This window comes from Coffea arabica, chromosome 6c, assembly GCF_036785885.1.
Source record: "Coffea arabica cultivar ET-39 chromosome 6c, Coffea Arabica ET-39 HiFi, whole genome shotgun sequence".
NCBI lineage: Eukaryota > Viridiplantae > Streptophyta > Magnoliopsida > Gentianales > Rubiaceae > Coffea > Coffea arabica.
In genome coordinates this window covers 25,421,648-25,442,743 of record NC_092320.1, presented here as the reverse complement: position 1 = coordinate 25,442,743, position 21,096 = coordinate 25,421,648, and the positions used below count along the sequence as shown (strand labels likewise).

The 21,096-nt window shown below is 36.3% G+C and overlaps 1 protein-coding gene across 1 annotated transcript; it reads left to right on the top strand.

Annotated features, from left to right (window-relative positions):
* The first annotated feature begins 14,129 nt into the window (after positions 1-14,129).
* Positions 14,130-20,034, top strand: LOC140008709 (uncharacterized). The gene is made up of 2 exons (XM_072053562.1): positions 14,130-14,359; positions 19,215-20,034. The coding sequence occupies exons 1-2, from the start codon at positions 14,130-14,132 to the stop codon at positions 20,032-20,034; spliced, it is 1,050 nt and encodes a 349-aa protein (XP_071909663.1).
* Positions 20,035-21,096: the final 1,062 nt, after the last annotated feature.

Sequence of the window (21,096 nt, the reverse complement as noted above, 5' to 3'; positions counted from 1 at the left end):
CCTAATTTACCTTAACGATGGAAGTAAAGGGAAAACCCTTGGTTCTGTGATTAATGGTAACTATTGAGGAAGTGAATGAGTAGTAAAGCTATTGTAAAATAATGGATTCCAAATAAAAGGAAATTTTTAAGAAAATATGAGAGATTTTTCAAGTGCTCACAATCACACTACCAAAATGCTCACAAAAACACACACTAAAACCCTAGTATGCACAAAAACCCTAACTTATGCCATTCCTTTAGAAAAATTATAACTTGAGTTATAAATATAAAAAATTTATATAACTTGTTATTCTTGATTTTGATGATCACAAATCAGTTTGAAAAGGAAAAAGTGCATAAACTCAATTAAGTTTTTAATCAACCTAATTCACCCCCCCTTTTAGGTTGTCTTTGGGCCTTACAATTGGTATAAGAGCTTGGTCTCCTAGAGATTAAGCTCAATCGGCTTGGAGTAAAGATGACAACCAATCATGCCATGTTTGTTGAGGGGCAATCTGTCATTAGGCCTCCCATGTTTACTGGTTCCAATTATGTTAGTTGGAAAGAAAGAATGATTATCTTTTTGCAATCCATTAATATTGAGCTATGGTTTATTGTGAATGAAGGACCGCATGATACTAACATTCTTGATGCAGATACAGGTTTGTTTCGGCCAAAAACAAGAACCGAGTTGAATGCTCAAGATAAAACCAATCTCACATTGAATGCCAAAGCCATGAATGTTCTTTATAGTGCCTTACACTCAAATGAATCCATTAGAGTAAAAGAATGTAAATCTGCCAAAAAAATGTGGGATAAGCTAAGAGAAATTCATGAGGGCAATGATAACGTGAGAGAACAGAAAAAGTCTATTTTGATCACAAAATATGAATCATTTAAAATAGAACCCCTTGAGAATATTGACAAAATGTATTGCAGGTTCAATGACTTGATCAAAGATCTCGAGGTGTTGGGCAAAGAGTACACCTTGGGAGAGAAAAACAGAAAAATTCTCAATGCGTTGGGCAAAGAATGGGAAAGTAAAGTGACTGCAATAGAGGAGGCTAAGGATTTGAATTCTGTGCCTATTGAATCTCTCATTAACTCACTAACCTCCTATGAGTTGAAGTTGAAAACTAAAGTGCAGGAGGAAGAGGACGTGAGAGCAAAGAGAAACATAGCTCTAAAGGCAGCCCAAGGTGATGATGATCTAGCTCTGTTGGATGATGAAGACTCGGATGGTGATGACAACGATCTTGCTCTCATCACAAAAAACTTCAAAAGAATCTTGAGTAAAAGGAAGTTTAGAAGGGGAGGACCTAACAATCAATTCCAGAATCAGTCTTCAAACGCAAGGAACAAAGGAAAATAAGAATTCAACAAGAAACTACTGGACAAATGCTACGAATGTGGACAGCCTGGACACTACGCAAACGAATGCTCCTTGAAGAAAAAGAAAGATGGAAAAGCTGATCGAAAGCCAAGGTTCAACAACTTCCAAATTACAGGGAATGAATGTAACTCCGAAGGCGAAGTTGAAGAAGAGGAAGAATCAGCTCAAATGGCTTTCATGGCTATTGGAGATAATGAGGTAATTTCCATACACTCTCAATCTGATAGTGATGATGAAGATGATGATGATCTTGAATCCTTTGTTGAAAAATTGCATAATGCCTTGAAGAACTCTTGTGATAGAAGAAGCTATACACATAACATTTGATGAAACTAATGATGATAATTCCAAAAGTTCGTGTGAGGATGATGATGTAGGTGTTCGTGAAGGAATGGAAAAGCTAACAATTGGAGATGAAGGAAACTCTAAACCAGCAGGAAAAGAAATGGAGAATGTAGCTCATGATGATCAAGAAGAGGAAGATGAAGACAAGAATGATGATTCATTCAAAGACCTTCCCAATGCTTGAAAATTTAGCCAAAATCATCCAAGAGAGGTTATAATTGGTGATCCATCCGAAAAGGTAAAGACTTGTTCCTCATCTAAAAAATTGATAGATAATTTTGCTTTAGTCTCTCTTTTTGAACCCAAAAATATCAATGATACTTTAAAGGATGAAAACTGGATTTTGGCCATGCAAGAGGAACTTTAATCAATTTGAGAGAAATAAGGTTTGGACACTTGTTGATAGACCTCAAAATCAACCTATCATTGGAACGAAGTGAATATTTAGAAATAAATTGGATGATAAAGGTGTAGTTGTAAGAAATAAAGTCAGATTAGTTGCTAAAGGATATGCACAAGAAGAAAGAATTGATTTTAATGAAACATTTGCTCCCGTAACTATATTAGAATCGATTAGAATGCTTCTTGCTTTTGCTTGCTTCAAAGGTTTCAAATTGTTTCAAATGGATGTTAAAAGTGCCTTCTTAAATGGTTTTATTGATCAAGAAGTATATGTGGATCAACCCCCCGATTTTGAAAATACAAAATTTTCAAGTCATGTGTTTAAACTATCAAAAGCATTATATGGTTTAAAATAGGCTCCAAGAGCTTGGTATGAAAGATTGAGTGGTTTCTTGATTGAAAATGGTTTCAAAAGAGGTATTGTGGACACCACACTTTTTACTAAACAAGTGTTGAATGATCTTCTTATTGTGCAAATATATGTAGATGATATTATTTTTGGTGCTACTAATGAGCATCTATGCAAGGATTTTTCACAATTATGCAAAGTGAATTTGAAATGAGTATGATGGGAGAGTTAAAATTCTTTCTTGGACTTCAAATACATCAAGCCCTAGAGGGAATTTTTATAAATCAAGCAAAATATACCATGGAATTGCTGAAAAGGTTTGGCATGGAGGACTCAAAGCAAGTTGGAACTCCAATGTGCACTTCTACAAAACTTGACAAAGATGAAGAAGGTAATCATGTGGATGAAAAGCACTATAGAGGTATGATTGGAAGCCTACTCTATTTAATCGCAAGTAGACCCGATATTATGTTTGCTGTTTGCTTGTGTGCTAGATTTCAATTTTGTCCAAAAGAATCACATTTGAACGCAGTTAAAAGGATTTTTAGGTATTTGAAAGGTACATTAAACTATGGTCTTTGGTTTACTAGATCTTGTGAATTTGCTCTATATGGATATTCGGATGCGGATTTTGGTGGTTGTCGTGTGGATAGAAAAAGTACTAGTGAAACTTGTCACTTTCTTGGTAATTACTTAGTTTCTTGGTTTAGCAAAAAATAAAATGCAATCTCATTGTCCACAACCGAAGCGGAATATATTGCCGCTAGTGCATGTTGTGCTCAACTTTTATGGATGAAGCATACCTTGAATGATTTTGGATTGTTATATGATTGCATGCCTATATTCTGTGATAATACCAGTGCTATAAATTTGACCAAAAATCCAATTCAACATTCTAGAACAAAACACATAGACATAAAGCACCACTTTATTCGCGATCTTGTTCAAAAAGGTGAAGTTTGTGTGAATTATGTTTGCTCTAAAGATCAAATTGCTGATATTTTTACAAAAGCTTTGCCATTGGATCAATTCATTCATCTAAGATCAAAATTAGGAATAATCGAAAAATCATTTTAAAAATTTTTTCTGTTCAAAGCTTTCGGACGTCCTAAAGCAGATGAACGGACTTCCGATGATGTTCTTTAGTTATCTTCCCAGAAAACATCTGTTCGGACGAAACCGTCGGACGCACGACTACGTTCGGCCGTCCGACAATGCAACGGTACCCTTTTTAAAGTGACTTCCCTCCTCATTTGTTTCAGAACTCTCCTCTTCTCTTCTCACTCGGACGGAAACCTCTATCCTTCTCACACTCAATTCGTGCTTTTCTGAAGCACTCATTCCAAAATTGACTCAACCAAAAACTTCTCCTGATCATTGCGAGTTCAATTTTCGGATCTTTTCACCAAATCTCATCACATTTCGAAAGATCCCAAATTTCTCTCAAAACCTTACTTTCTCATAACCGCTCTGCTCAATCATCTTCAAAGCTTTTTTAATCCAAAATTCTTGTGTAAGTCACTCCCATACCACTGTGTGCATCATTCGCATCATACTTCTCATACATTTCACACAATGGTGAATCTAAGAGGAGGAAAAGTCCCTGCCAGACGCAAGCACACACTCAAGGATGAAGATGTGGATTCTCCTAGGGTCATAAGATCATCCAAACGCTTCAAAAGGGGAGCAGTAAAGACTCAAACTTCCCGACCTTCCGCTCAGCCTGAATCCGGACAAGGAACTTCATCTCAACAGCCTTCCCAATCAACCACCGTCTCCCCATTCTTTGATGCTGCTGCCAAAGAAAAACATTCCTTGATAACCCAGAAAGGTTTCATTCCTCAACGAACCATAAATCTTTCTGAGTTCCGCAAGACTGGTTTAGAGTCAATTCTTAATCTTTTTGAATTCCAGAAATGGTCACATATCATTTCCATGCCTAACGTTTATTACCCTGAAATGCTGTATCAATTCTTTGCCAATCTTAGGAAAGGCACTGATCACACTGAAATCATGTCCAGGGTAAATGGGGTTGACTTAGTATTTGATCATGAAACTGTGAATGCCATTTTAAATACGGTTATTGAACCAGGATGCAAAAGTAAAATTGCCAATTTCTTTTCTTATGAAGAGCATCCTACTGCTGATAATCACTTTGATAATGCTAAAATGCTAACCTATTTTCGAAAGAAATTTTCTGCCCCTGCTGATGCAAAACTAAATGACCTTGCCCCTGTGAATCTTATTGCTTTCTCAATCATTTCAAATCTGCTTGTGCCTACTGACGGTCATAGAACAGATGCAAATAAAATGGAGTTGTATCTGTTTTATTGTTTTCGATAAAAAATTCACATTGACTTTGGCTTTGTCATGTGCAAGTTTTTACTTCGCTATACCACTGATTCTCATAGAAAACTGTCATATGGAAAATTCCTTCAAAAGGTTTTTGAATTTTACAAAGTACCTATCCTTGGTGTTTGTCCCAAAGAAACATTTTCCTCTGCCTTCACTAAGACTTATTTTGAGCGCAAAAATCTTGTCTTTAGGGATAATTTGTGGGCGTATAAGGGGGACACTTCTAATGAACCTAGATCTAAGTCTGCACATGATCCACTTCACACCTCTGTTGCACTGACCTCTATTCATCCTAGGAAGACTGCCACTAAGGCATCTTCTTCTTCAAATTCTGAGGTGGTTGAGCTCCTTCGAGACCTTAAGCAACATGTTCTGCTTCTTGAACATGGTCTCATGCTCACCATGTCATCCCAGCAACAAGCTGACTTCTTAGATAAAAAAAGTCTTCTTTTTCCCCCACCTGTGGTTGAGGAAGTCCCTTCTGGCAAGGAGCCACGCTCCAATGATCCAAGTTCATCAGCCCCTGTTCGCTCTATGAGTCCTGCTCCTATCGACCTCACCTATACTCCCGTGACACTACATGATCCTTCCACATCTGATAAAGGCAAGAAACCAGTTGGTGAAGTTGTTGAAGATGATGAAGACACTGAGGAGGAGGATCTCTCTCAGTATCAGTTTACTCGAAGAACGCCTGGATCCTCTTAGCTTATCATTTAGGATCACTAGTCCTATTAGAATCATTTGCATTATGTTTGCCAGTTTTTATTTGCTGAATGTTAGATAGTTGCCTTGAACTCTTTTTATCTATTGAACTCTTTGACTATTTTGTAATGTCCAAAACTGGACATATGTTTGTAATGTTTGTGAATGGTTACATTTTGCTTGGTTGAATGGTTGGAAATATGGATGTAATGCTCGTAAGATCATTTTGCTCTGAATGGTTGGATATATGGTCGAATCTTTGTTACTAGTTCTCCAAATGTATCTTTACATTTTGAATTTTGTGATGACAAAAAGGGGGAGAGATGATGTAGATATGAATACGAATAATATGGATAATAAGTAGCCAAGTGGGGGGAGTTTTTAAGTTTTTGTTCTAAATCTGTGGAGTAGCCAAGTGAGGGGGAGTTTTTAAGCTTTTGTTCTACGATTGACTAAGAAAGGGGGAGCCTATTTGTAATCATCAAATTTCATTTCAAACCATTGTTTTGTCATCATCAAAAAGGGGGAGAATGTTATTCTTGATTTTGATGATCACAAATCACTTTGAAATGTTTATCTAATTCTCTTCAAATATAAGTGTTTTGCTTTTAAGAGAATCAGGTACAAAGGTGTCAAGAAAAGAAAATCAACCAAAAGAAGAAGCAAAAACAGGGCACTCATGTCGGACGTCCTAAAGGAAGCTGTTGGACGTCCGAAAGATTGAAGAACATCAAGAAGGAAACTCTGTCGGACGCACGTAAGGAAGCATCGGACGTCCGGGAGGATCGGACGCACGCTTCGGACGCACATCGATCGCATCGGACGTCCGAGAAATTCTGCAAAGTTTTGATGACTCTCTGACGACGTTCGGACGCAGATGCTGTCGGACGATAATATCCCATCGGACATCCGAACGATAACTTGGCTGATTTTCGGATGATGGGATCGGACGGTGATTCATCTGTCGGACGTCCGACGGCCCCAACGACTAGCTGACTATTCATCTGCCTACTATCCGTTGGAAGCATTATTGAAACCCATTTTTGGTCCCCTTTAAATACAAACGATTCTGAACCAGTGAGGGACTTTTGCACACTTTGTTTACAAGATCTCAAGAGATATTTTAGCTAGAAAATAGTCTCCTAAACAAGATTTGTTCTCCAAGTGGTGTGAATTTCTTGTAAGCACTTCTCTTGAGTTTGAAATTTTCAATAGTGTAGCTTTGTTGAGGGTTATCTGAGAGATAGTAAAACTTCCTAACTTGACTAAGTGAGGCTTGAGGCAAGGAGAAAGTGATCCCTCCATTGTACATTGAGTTGATTATTGTTCATCAAAGAGAAGGTGCTCATCCTTGTGATTGGTCTTCAAGTTTGAGGAAAGCTTGGTAGACAATCGGTTTGATACTCTATCTTATTCTTTTTGTTTAATAAAATTCTCATTGCTTATATATATTCTTAATTCTGATCAACATTGTTCTCTTCTTTAAATTTACTTGATTGATCACTACTAGAAAAGAAGGTAAATTTTTTATTAAGGAAAAAGTGCATAAACTCAATTAAGTTTTTAATCAACCTAATTCACCCCCCCTCTTAGGTTGTCTTTGGGCCTTACATAACTTGGCTTGTTAAAAACTAGATTTCAAATACTAAGAATCTTTAGAAGACACCTCAAAGAGATTTAGTTCATAAGTTGGTCCAAATTGAGCCATAAACTACTACAACATTCCTATGTTTACTTGTTACAACATTCCTAGTTACAAAATTTTGCTTTAGCCAATGATCCAATAAGGGGAATAAGAATTTTTTTGGTCAACTTTGCCAATTTCCTAGAATTTATGGACTTTGAATCAAACTCTAAATTTTACACCGTAGGAAGCCCTCTAAGTCTAGTTTCAAATACAATAAACGAAAATCAATTCCAACTTTCCTATACAAAATTATAGCCAATTTCCCAAAACTGCGCAGAGCCTCCTGCGAAAATTTCTAGATTTTCTAACAACTTGAAATTGTGAAACTTTTCTTAACAAAATTCACTCCTTTGACTCAAATTCAACCATTAAAGCAACCAAGAATCAAAGGTAAGTGAGTTCACATAAGGGTTATAAAGAAAAGTAAAATTTTGGGGTCTCATACTAATTACACTAATGCCTCTTAAACTTTTGATCCAATTGCAATTAAGTCCCTGTTCCTGACATGCTAAGACACCCTCTACCCAGACCTCTGCATCTCCACTCTGGCCGCATTCCCGGATATCGATCAGAGGACGCTCCTAAGATCATTTCGCACTTGGTGAACTCCACCGTGTTCGAGGTCAGATACTCCATCCAAAATTACACCCGCATTAGCAGAAAGTTCCAGAATCAGGACCCGTTGGACCGTCGAGCTGTGCAAGACTGCTTGGAGCGCCTGGGAGATACCGTTGCTCAGCTGAAGACAGCAATCTCCGATCTTTCCTCCAAAGAATCTGCTCTCCAGCACTACATGGACCTGCAGACGCTCTTCACCGGCGCAATGACCAATCAGTACACTTGTCTCGACGGTTTCACTTTCTCGAAGAAGAAGTACATTCGGAACGGAAGGCTCACCAGATTTCCCATCACGTCGGCAATTCGCTAGCCATGCTCAAGAGAATCAAGAAGAATAAGAGGAATAAGAAGCAGCAAGTGGCAGGTGCAGTGTTCCTGGAGGTGGAAGAAGAGTATGGGACGATGGTGAAGAAAGGTGATGGATTCCCGACTTGGCTCAAGAAGAAGGACAGGGCATTGCTACAGGCTCCACTGAACCAAACTAAAGTCAATCTGATAGTGGCCAAGGACGGCAGCAGCTACTTCACCACCATCAACGATGCATTACAAGCGGCTCCAAACTCTAGCACCACTAGATTCGTGATTTACATAAAGGCCGGGGCGTACTACGAATACATTGATGTGGAAAGTAGGAAGGTAATGATCATGTTTGAGGAAGATGGTATTGGAAAGACTCTGATAAAGGGCAACCAGAGCGTGGGGGCTGGATGAACAACATTCCGCTCTTCCACACTAATTACTACTAAACCTAAAGTAGGATACGTGGCTGGGGGGTAGGGTTGGGGGAAGGGGGAGAAGAGGAAGGGGAATGAATAATAGCTCCATCACCACTTGGGGGAAGGGGCCTTGCCTTGTCTCCCTTTAGTCATTAATTTCGCCTTATTTATTATGTTATGCATAAGGGTTAAACTGCTTTGCATTCATTGTAGCATCATTCAAGATCGTAGGACATACAAGGGTGTATGGTGATTCCCCAACCAGAATTAATAATAGTAAACCCAATTGATTATTTCTGTTTTACGGATTAAAAAGATTCGATGACTTTTTTTTTGAAAGGATCCGTTGCCACATTAAATTTTGTAGCTTAGATTATTCCATAAACATCACATGGTCGAGTCGCACCACTTTGATTACTATGCCTACCAAAACGGCAAAATAAATATTATACTAAGAATAAAAAGCATAAAAAATTGCATTAACCATGGCAGGGCCCGTCCAAATTTTATCCATTCCTTTTCTGTTCTACCAGAAGCAAAATGTAGTAGTAGTTGATGGATAGCCATGGTACCATGCAATCATTCATATCAAGCAAATGATTCTTCTTTTTGACGGGAAGGAAAATAGTGTACCATTTTTAGGAGTTGCTCATTGTGTCACTCTTGATTTGCAGTGACAAAATGAAACGTAGGATTTGAACTAGCTTAGAGATGTTATATCATTTAACGGATTCTATTAGTTCAATTTTATCTAACTTTAAAGTGGCATAGAAACATTAGGTTTGATTCCGTCTAAAGAAGCAATGAGTTATTAGACATTTAGACTCTGTAGACTTTTCATTAGGAAATGGATCCCGACACAACACAGTGCAGCTAAGCCGCTTGCATGCTTGCGCTAGCTTAGAATTCTCTATCCCAAAATTATCATTTGCCCCATCTGTCCCGTGTTAATATAGTTGCCACGTGTGATGTATTGATAATTGAAGAAAATATTTGACTTGTTGACCGAGATTGTTATCAATTTGTTTAAATTATCAATGCATCAATATAAGTGACAACTATATGAACATGAGATAGACAGGACATAGGGTAATTCTGGGATAGAGGATTTGAAGCAGTTTGCGCCTACTTTGGGAGTTTAGGAATAAAAAAGTAAAGAAGAGAAATGGTAAGTTAGGTTAGAAAAGGGAAAAAAAGATTTTGGGGCTGGCATGTATTAAATTTTGTCCTTAGCCTTGAATAAGTATTATGACATCTTTTTCTAGTGTTATTTGATGTCTCTCTCCATCTGCTCTCCAACTTTGGAGAGAAATTTTAAGTTAGAATCATCCCAGATCATTCCACTTTTTTGTTTTCTTTCTTTCTTTCTTCATTTAACTCCCAAAAAAGGAGAAAAATAGAAGCACACTTTCTCTACTAAACGCTTTATTCTGTGTCAATTTCTCTTTTCATAAACGAGCTATTGTTGTTGTAGTAAGGGCCTTTTTATGTTTTCTTATTTTCTTGTTTGGTCATCCTTTGCGGTATCTCGGAGGATCCCTGGTGCCATTCACTCAAGACCAAAGAGCTGGATCTGGGATTTTGGGTGCTTCAAACATGGAGCCACATATACTCTATTAAAATTTTCAAATGTCACAATTTTCTTGATTTGCAAAACGTCCACAGATACTTTGTTAAAATTTTCAAGGGATAATTTCAAAAACCTCTCCTAAGGTTTGTAGTAATATCACTTGGTATCCCTAAATTTTGAGAAATACTACCTACCTCCCTTATTTTCAATTTTTTTTATAACATTATCAACCTATTTCAAAAAATATTATTAAGAAACTCATATTTGGAGAGAGAAAATATTTTCATTCCAAAATTGCCGTTGTGTTATCTTACTATTTTTTTCCAAAAGTGAACATATATTACTAAAAGCTTGAAAATAAAGACAAACAGTGTTAAAGAATAGCTTTAATAGAGTAAATTATATCAGTAGGTGCTTTTAAGGTACAAAAGATTATTATTTAAGAGTATATTTAAGGTGCTTCAAGAAAAAAATTATTTATTTCACTAAAAGGTGCTTTCGTTAATTTGATGAGTTTTATAAATTTAAGAATTTTTAACTTTTAAATTTTTTTTTGTATAGACTGATGACTTGAATATCAGAAATAGATACAAAGTCTAAAATTATGTTTACAAACTCAATTGAGGTGTTTTCAAAAATGTAAAAGTAACTTTCTTTATTACAAATTATTTTTGGATGAATTTAGAAATTTTTTTTATACTTTAACTTTTTGTCCAAATCGATGACTTGAAGACAAGAGAAGGATAAATTATTAACAATGTATTTATAAACTTATTTGAGGTATTTCAAGGTGCAAAGTGTTATTTTTTTCTAATTATAACAATTTTTTTTTTTACATTTCTTGTTTGGACCAATGACTTTAAAAACTACGAAAGGTCTTCAAACTCATTAATATGTTGTATTCTTAATGGTTTAATTTGGTTTGTTATGGAAACTAAAGGTCCACTAGAAAAAGTTAATTTTGGAATAGAAATATTTTATCTCTTAAAAATTGAGTTTTTAAATCATATCTTTTGAAATGGGTTGATAAAATTATAAAAAGTTAAAAATAACAGAGGTAAGTGAAATATCTCAAAGTTGAAGGTATCGAGTCATATTGTCCAAATTTTAAAATGGGATTAATACCACTTTGTCCCCCTAAACTTTGGACGATTATCTACTTCAGTCCCTAAACTTCAAAATTAGACACATAAGTCCCTAAACTTATAAATACCTCCTACTTAAGGAAAATTGTTAACAAATCTTGAATGCCGTTGGTGGTCGAAGTGTCCCATTTTATAAGGGTTTAGGGATTTAAGTGTCCCATTTTATAAGTTTAGGGACTTAAGTGGGAGGTATTTATAAGTTTAGGGACTTAAGTGTTCCATTTTGAAATTTAGGAACTGAAATGGGTAATCGTCCAAAATTTGGGGGGACAAAGTGGAATTAACCCTTTAAAATGCCAATGTCCTTGATTTGCAAAATGTGTCATATTATTTGAAGTAGAACTGTAGAAGTAGTGCCGATTTGTCAGTGTGTATAGTAGAATGTCATGAGCGTCGAGCTCGGATAGTTTGTGGGAGCTAAGATCCGGCCTCCCTCCTTTTTTTTTTGTTGGGAGGGTGGAGGGGGTTAAACATTGGCCAGTTGCTACACTTTTGCGGTACCCAAAACCTTCAATTATCAAATTGTCATATACTATGCAAGAAATTGGATGCCTATGTGTTAAGAAATTTAATGAGTAATTGGCACAGCAATTTGATGAGAAATTTAATTAAAGAGAGACTAGATCGAATCCTGGGAAGTAGAGGATGGAGAAAAGAACACAGAAAGGCAAAATGCTTGCACCTACAAAATGAGGCGTCTGACCATTGAATGTTGCAGCTTGACACTGAACTGAGATGTAAAAAATGGAAGAAGAGATTCTACTTTGACAGGAATTGGCTCAAAAGTCCAGATTTGGGGGATATAATCAGTAAGGCTTGGAGTAAAAAGCAGAATGGTTCAAGATTTTATAAACTTCAGCATAAGATCAAAGAGTGCAGGATAGCTCTATTGGAATGGAATAGATAGAAAAATGAAAATGCTAAGAGGCAAATCCAATGGGTAAAAAAAGAGCTGGTGGATCTACAAAGGAGTAATCTGGGAAATAAGGGTGAAAGAAGAGCTGCATTAAGAAAGCAATTGGCTGATGCATATAGAAGAGCGGAAGTGTATTGGGCTCAAAAGGCTAGAAGCAGTTGGTTAAAAGAGGGAGATAAAAATACAAAGTATTTCCATGCCATTGTTGAGGGTAGAAGAAGAAGGAATACCATCTCAAACTTGTAGAAAAGTGATGGAAACTGGTGCAATTCTATGGAGGAGATGGAGGGTGAGATTGAGGGATACGTTAAGGAACTTTTCACTTCTTCTAATCCTCATAAATTTGACTCCCTTTTGGATGGAATTTCCCAAGTGATTACAGGACAGATGAATGCAAAGCTCGTGAGGTCTGTGTCTGAAGTGGAAATCAGGAAAGCTGTGTTCTCCTTACAACCACATAAAGCACCTGGACCAGACGGTATGACTCCCATTTTCTTTCAACAGTTCTGGCAAATCATTAAAAGTGATCTTCTAGATGCTATTTCTAGTTTCTTTCACTCAGGGAACTTGTTAAGTGCTATAAATGATACCATGGTAACTCTCATCCCTAAAATTGACCATCTTGTCTGTGTGTCTCAATTTAGACCAGTTAGTCTATGTAATGCGGTTTATAGGATCATCTCGAAAATTCTAGTTAATAGGCTAAAATCTCTGTTAAAGTCTTGCATTAGTATGAACCAATCTGCCTTTATTCCTAGTAGACAGATCATTGATAACATCATAGTTGCGCATGAGTCAATTCATTGTTTGCATAATATGAGGAGAGGTCCCAATGCGTTTATGGCTCTAAAACTAGATATGTCCAAGACTTATGATAGAGTGGAATGGCAATTTGTGGTGAAAATGATGGATAAGATGTGGTTCTGCCAAACTTGGATCAGGTGGATCTTAAAATGCATGTCGTCTGTGGCTTATTCTTTTAACATTAATGGTGAGAGGAGAGGCTTTGTTAAACCTTCCAGAGAACTTAGGCAAGGAGATCCCTTGTCTCCTTACCTATTTCTTCTGGTGACTAAAGGATTTTCTAACTTGTTGAGAAAGGCAATGCAGGGACATAGGTTAACTGGGCTCAAAGTAGCACATTCTTGTCCTGCTCTATCCCACCTATTTTTTGCAGATGACACACTTATTTTTTGTCGAGCTAATAAGGAAGAGGTTGGAGAAGTAATGCAGATTCTCAAACAATATGGGGATACTTCTGGACAGATTGTTAATGTGGAGAAATCTTCTATCTTTTTTGGTAAGAACACAAAAGAGGATAGGAAACAAGAGGTATTGGGTATGTTAGGAGGTATGAAACTAGTAAAACAAAGCAGATATTTGGGTCTCCCGATGGTCATAGGAAGATCAAAGAGACAAGTGTTTAGTTATATCAAGGAGAAAGTTGTGAGTAGAATGGGAGGCTGGAAGAAGAAGGTTCTAAGCCAAGCTGGGAAAGAAATTATGTTGAAGTCAGTTATTTTGGCACTTCCTACTTATGCAATGAGCTGCTGTAAACTGCCCAAAACTTTATGTAAGGATATATGTAGACAAATGGCAAAATTCTGGTAGGGGGATAGTGAGGAGGCAAAGAGAATCCACTGGATTAGATGAGACAAGTTATCTGAAGTGAAAGGGAAAGGGGGTTTGGGGTTCAGGGATCTTTAGTGCTTTAACAAGGCCATGTTAGCTAAACAGCTTTGGAGAGTGTTGACAAATCCTAGTCTTCTAGTTAGCAGGGTTACCAAGGAGAGATATTTTAAAGGAACCTCTATCTGGAAAACAAAGGAAAGAGGTGGAGATTCCTGGATGTGAAAAAGTATCCTTAGTGCTAGGGACCTATTAGAAAAAGGAGTAAGGAAGAGAGTTGGTGATGGAAGCACCATTAATATTTGGAAGGACAAATAGATAATGAATAGTGGGAATGGAATGGTTCACTCCAGGAAACCAGAAGGATGCCAAATTTCAAGAGTGCAGGAATTGATCAGTAATGGCAGCTGGAGAAAGGACTTGATGCAGACATTTTTTAGTGAGGAAGATTGTGCTCGGATAGGGAGTATCCCACTGAGTGCATGTGAAAGCAAGGATAGACTGTTTGGCGAAGGTCTTTCTCTGGACAGTACACAATCAAAACTGGTTATGTAATGGCTAAAGAGATGAACAACAGGAAGGAGCAGACTGAGTATGGGGAGGGGAATAACAGCAAAAATGAAGAAAACTCTGGAGTTTGGAAATTTTTATGGAGTCTAAATACCAAAAATAAACTGAAACATTTTATATGGAAATGTTTACGGGGAATACTGTCAGTAAATGAGGTACTGAAGAGGAGAACTAGAAAAGGAGATGATAGATGTGTTGTTGATGTTGATCCTTATCTTTTGATGTTTACAAAACAATGAATAATACTAATATCTTTTCAAGAAATATTTTCAGTTATGAAGCAAATCAGATTCAAAGATCAAGTGCAAATGAAAGGAACAAAGGTTGCTGAAAGCTGTCGATGCTTGGTTAGAACGTCCGATAATCATTGCGCAACTTCGGACGTATGTAGAACTCCACCACCGGATGTCCGAAGGAATAAGACATTCCCCCTGACTCACTGACATCGATCGGATGCAAGTATCGGACGTCCGATAGGATCATTCAAATTCGACAAAAGTTGTCAGACGCTCACAAAAATAATATCGGACGTCCGATAGAATTGAGATATTCCTTCTAACTCATTGTTTGCTTTCGGACGCAAGCACCGGACGTCCGATAGAATTGAAGAAAAATTTTCAAACTCACTTTCTGCTGTCAGACGTAAGAAATCAGACTACCGGACGTCCGATACTCCAACAGCTAGTTGACTCTTCAGCTATTTTCTATCCGTTGGAAGTATTAATGAAACACTTTTTTGGTCTCCTATAAATAGAACATGGTCAGAAACTTCAAATAACTTTTGTATATTGAAGATACAAAAGATCTAGAATAGTTTTAGTGAGAAAACACTCTTCAAAGAAGATTTGTAGTCTTGGTGGTGTGAAGTTAATTGTAAGCTTTTCATTTGTGAGTAAATACTTCAATAGTGTAACCCTGTGAGGGTTGTCCTGAGGGATAGTAAAATTTCTTTGCTTGACCGAGTGGAGTTTAGGGTAAAGAGGAAGTGAACCTTCCTTTGTACACAAAATTGGTTGTACTTCATCAACTTGAATAAACATGTTCTATAAATTGATCTACAAGCTCAAGAGGAGCTTGGTAGTCAATTGGTTTGCAATTCTTCTCTTCTTATTTACTTATTGTTATATTGTGATCTTTTAATTGCTTATCTCTTCCACTCCTAAACAATCGTGCTTTCTTACTAATTGCCACATTGTGTGGTCACTTAGAAAAGAGGGTAAATTTCATTTTGAGCAAAAAGTGCCCATAACTTGATTAGCTTTTTAATCAACCTAATTCACCCCCTCTTAGGTTGTCTTCGATCCTAACAATTGGTATCAGATCTTAGTCTCCTTGAGATTAAGTTCAATTGGCTTAGAAGTAAAAATGACAACCAATAATATCATGTTTTTTGAAGGACATTCTGTCATTAGACCACCTATGTTTAATGGGTCAAATTATATGAGTTGGAAAGAAAGAATGATTATTTTTTTTGCAATCAATTGATATTGAATTGTGGTTTATTATTAGTGAATGTTCATATAATGCTTATCTTATAGATAAAAATACTCATAGATCTAGACCAAAAATGAGAAGTGAACTAACTGCTGTGGATAGAACTTATCTCACTTTAAATGTAAAAGTCATGAATGTGTTATATTGTACTTTAGATTCAAATGAATCTATTAGAGTCAAGGGTTGCAAGTCAACTAAAGAAATTTGGAACAAGCTAAAAGAAATTCATGAAGGTAGTGAGAATGTTAGAGAACAAAAGAAATCTATTTTAGTTACTAAATATGAATCGTTTAAAATGGAGGCTCATGAAAATATTGATCAAATGTATTGTAGATTTAATGATTTCATTAAGAATTTAGAAGTATTAGAAAAAGAATACTCTCTAGGTGAGAAAAATAGAAAAATCCTGAATGCCTTGTCCAAAGATTGGGAAAGTAAAGTGACTGCTATTGAAGAGACTAAAGATTTGAATACTATGCTTATTGAATCACTTATTAATTCTCTGACTTCTTTTGAGTTGAAACTTAAGAATAAGGTACAAGAGCAAGAAGATGCAAAGGTAAGAAGGAGCATTGCTCTAAAAGTATCTCAAGATAAAAATGATTCGGCCTCCTTGGATGGAGAAGATGCGGAAGTTGATGACAGTGATCTTGCTCTCATTACAAGAAGTTTCAAGGGGATTCTCAACAAAAGGAGATTTAGAAGAGGAGGACCTAGCAATTCAGATTCTAATTAATTCAACAATGCAAGAAACAAAGGAAGATATGAGGCCAACAAAAAATAAGATGATAAATGCTATGAATGTGGTCAATTTAAACACTACATGAGTGAGTGTCCAATGAAAAAGATGAACGGTGAAAAAAAACCAAAATTTAACAACTTCCAGTTCACATAGAATGGATGCAACTCCGATGGTGAAATTGAAAAGGAAGATGAATCTGCTCAATTGACTTTCATGGCCATTGGAGATGATGAGATAACAACTTATAGCTCTCAATTTGATAGTGATGATGAAATTGATGATGATCTTGAATCTTTTATTAAAAAGTTGCATGATAGTTTGAAAGAATCTTATGTTAGAAATAAGGAATTAAAATACAAAATTAGTTTTTTTTTTCATGATAATACACGCCTTATTCAAGAAAACAAGATGTTGAAAACTGAAAATGATTTTTTGAAAAAGAATGGGATTGATTTATAAAATAAATTTGATAGAAAAATAAAACTTTGTGAAATGTTAAAAAAGGAGCAAGGTGATTTGAAAAGAAGAATGAATAATTTAAATGAGTTGTTTCAACATAAAAAATAAAATTGTTTTCAAGGAAATGAAACAAAAACTCATTTTGGCGCTCATGAGAAGAAATTAAATTCTGGTGCAAATAATTTTGTAAGATTTATTAAACCTGATTTTACAAATAACTCTTTGGTTATGTATAATTTTTATTGTTAAAAAGGTCACATAAAAAGTGATTGCTATGTGAGAAAAAATATGAGAAGAGGCATGAGATGCATATGGATAGTTAGACATGATACTAACTCTCAAAAACCCAAAAATTAAAGGGTACCAAATATTAATTCTTGAACTCTTGAGTAGGTGAATTTGGTGAACATTAATAAAAAATCAAAATAGTTTGTAGACAGTTGGTACTCAAGACACATGACCGGTGATCCATCACATTCATCAAATTCAAAACAAAATCAAGTGGCAAAGTGACATTTGGAGATGATATAAAAGCAAAAAATTAGAGTAAGAGATGTTGGTAAGAATGATCAGATTTTTATTCATAACGTTCTTTTATAATTTTTTTTAATGTTTCTGATATTTTGAACTGAGTTTCCTTTGATATTTTTAATAATTAATGGATTTCGGTTGATATGAATGTGGGTATGAATGTTGGTTTCATTGATGTTTATTGTTATTTTTTGGTCTCTTTTGATGTGATTTTTCTGTTATTGACTGATGATGGTTGCAGCTATTGTTCTTTTTATGCAATTACTCTACTTTTATGATGATAAAAAGGGGGAGAAATTATAAAATAGATGTGTTTGGGATGCTATTAGTAAGGGGGAGTTCATTTGATGCTGGTTTGGGATGCTATGAGTAAGGGGGAGTTTCTCCTCATTTTACTTCCTTCCATCCATTGTTTTGTCATCATCAAAAAGGGGGAGAATGTTAATCTTAATTCTTATCTTTTGATGTTTACAAAACAATGGATAATACTAATATCTTTTTAAGAAATATTTTTAGTTATGAAACAAATCAAATTCAAAGATCAAGTGCAAATGAAAGGGACAAAGGCTGTTGAAAGCTGTCGGACGCTTGGTTCGAACGTCCGATAATTATTGCGCAACATCGGACGCATGAAAAACTCCACCACCGGACGTCCGAAGGAAATAAGACATTCCCCCTGACTCACTGACCTCGATCGGACGCAAGTATCGGATGTCCGATAGGATCATTCAAATTCGACGAAAGCTATCGGACGCTCACAAAGACAATACCGGACGTCCAATAGAATTGAGATATTCCTTCTAACTCATTGTCTGCTTTCGAACGCAAACACCGGACGTCCGATAGAATTGAAGAAGATTTTTCAAACTCACTGCTTGCTGTCAGATGCAAGAAACCAGACTACCGGACGTCTGATACTCCAACAGCTAGTTGACTCTTCAACTATTTTCTATCAGTTGGAAGTATTAATGAAGCACTTTCTTGATCTTCTATAAATAGAGCATAGTCAGAAACTTTAAATAACTTTTGCACATTGAAGAGACAAAAGATCTAGAATAGTTTTAGTGAGAAAACACTCTCCAAAGAAGATTTGTAGTCTTGGTGGTGTGAAGTTCATTGTAAACTTTTCATTTGTGAGTGAATACTTCAATAGTGTAGCTCTATGAGGGTTGTCCTGAGATATAGTAAAACTTCCTTACTTGACCGAGTGGAGTTTGGGGTAAGAAGGAATTGAACCTTCATTTGTACACAAGATTAGTTATACTTCATCAACTTGAAGAAGCTTGTTCTATAAATTGATCTACAAGTTCAAGAGGAGTTTGGTAGTCAATTGGTTTGCAATTCTTCTCTTCTTATTTACTTATTGTTATATTGTGATCTTTTAATTGTTTATTTCTTCTACTCCTAAACAATCGTGCTTTCTTACTAATTGCTACATTGTGTGGTCACTTAGAAAAGAGGGTAAATTTCATTTTGAACAAAAAGTGCCTTTAACTTGATTAGTTTTTTAATCAACATAATTCACCTCCTTTTAGGTTGTCTTCGATCCTAACATGTGTATGCTGTGGAGAGAAGACAGAAACTCTAGAACATATGTTGTTTTTTTGCAGACATGCAAAATTGATTTGGAAAGCTGCACCTGTTAGATGGGATGGATTGTTGGACTTCAGACACAATTTTTGGCTTTGGTGGAATGGTCTTATGGATGCCAAAGAGAGAGTTGAGGGGAGGGATCACATAGTTCTTACTATAAATATTCTATGGCAGGTGTGGAAGTCCAGGAATGGTATCCAATTTAACAGAGAGGGAAGGTGTTCTGGGGAGACTGTGAATAAGGCAATGCTGGAATGGTTAGAGTATATGAACGAAGGGAGTGAGAATGCCTTTGACAGAAAAACAGGGGAGGACAAAGCTATAAAAGATGTTAGGTGGTCACTACCACCTAAGGGTTATATAATCATGAATACTGATGCCAGTCTGAACACACAGAAACAGAGAGTGGGGAGGGGGATTGTGGCCAGAAAGGATGATGAAGGCTTGATTGGAGCATGGACAGATAGTGAGGACAAACTTGGGGAACTGGCTGTAGAGGAAGGTCTGGCTATCAGACAGGCGTTGAATATTGCAAAGCAAAAGGGTTGGAGAAATGTCATGATACAATCGGATTGTAAAGGAATAATTGACAAAATTAATGCGAGAAAGGCAGAGGATCCAAAGATTGGAGTCATTCTTTTTGATATTTTAAAGCTTAGACAAGATTTGACGGAGTGTTCCTTTTCCTTTATCAAAAGAGAAGGTAACTTTGTAGCTCATCACTTGGCAAAATTTTCCATTAACCTGATGGATGAAATTGAGTGGCAGGAATCTTTTCCTGAATGGCTGACTAGTTTAGCCAATGATGATGTAGGAGCAAGTGCTCCAGCTTTGTAATTTTTGTTCATGATTAATGAATTTGTTATCGTTTGAAAAAAAAAATTGGCACAACAACATGCAATATGCGACATCAACGTCTTTCCTACGGGTTACTTATGCCAAGTGCTTAACGCAAGCCCATGCCGTCATTAACTGCGGTGGAACCATTGTCACGCCAAGACGGCTTCTAACCATTGTCGAAAAATAGGTACAAGATTGTCATGTAAGTCTCTCTCTCACATTTTTTTGCTGCTCTAGACATTGTAACGGAAAAAGAATTTAATGGATTCAGATCTTAACATATTCAAATGCATTTGATAACAAAAAATTAAACATTTTAATTAATTAAGTGGTACTGAATTTTCTGGACAAAATTTGATTCCAAAAATAAGTGATAAACTATTCACTTATCACTGAATGTGATATACACCCAAGTGTATTAAATTTAATACATAACAATTCAGTAAATTAATGATTTCAGATTTTAAATTTCAATTTTTAAACTTGAGCTTTAGCAAATGCACTCTTAATGGGTGTACATTAGTAGTAGTGTATTTATATATGTGTGTGTACATCTCAGGTGGACTATTTGCTGAAAATATGCGGGACACTACCCAAGATATCCTATGAGGATCCATTGTAGGGGATTCTTCCTATCTTCTTTAGCTGCCCACCCAGCAAAGATCCAATGCTCCTCCCTCCACATCAACTTCATGAATTCCTAGTCTCTGAATCCTAACACTCTAGTAGGGTCAATCGTTGATGGCTCGGATCAGCAAGACCGCTTCCCAAATCAACGGTCAGCTTACAAGCATTCAGAGCAAGCCACTCATATTAATGGCTCCCTTGTTGGAGCTCTATTTTATCTGTCCCACTCATTTGCCCAACTCTAATGAGGTTTTGCGGCGAGAAAGTTAAAGGATATGGTGACATATTTGACGAGTGCGGAGTATACATATAACAATAAACTCATTTCACAATCAAGTTTTACATTTATAAATTCTAAATATCCCATACGTGATTTTTCACAAGTATTTTATTGAGCATAGGGCTATTAGGTGTCGATCCCATAGGAAAGAT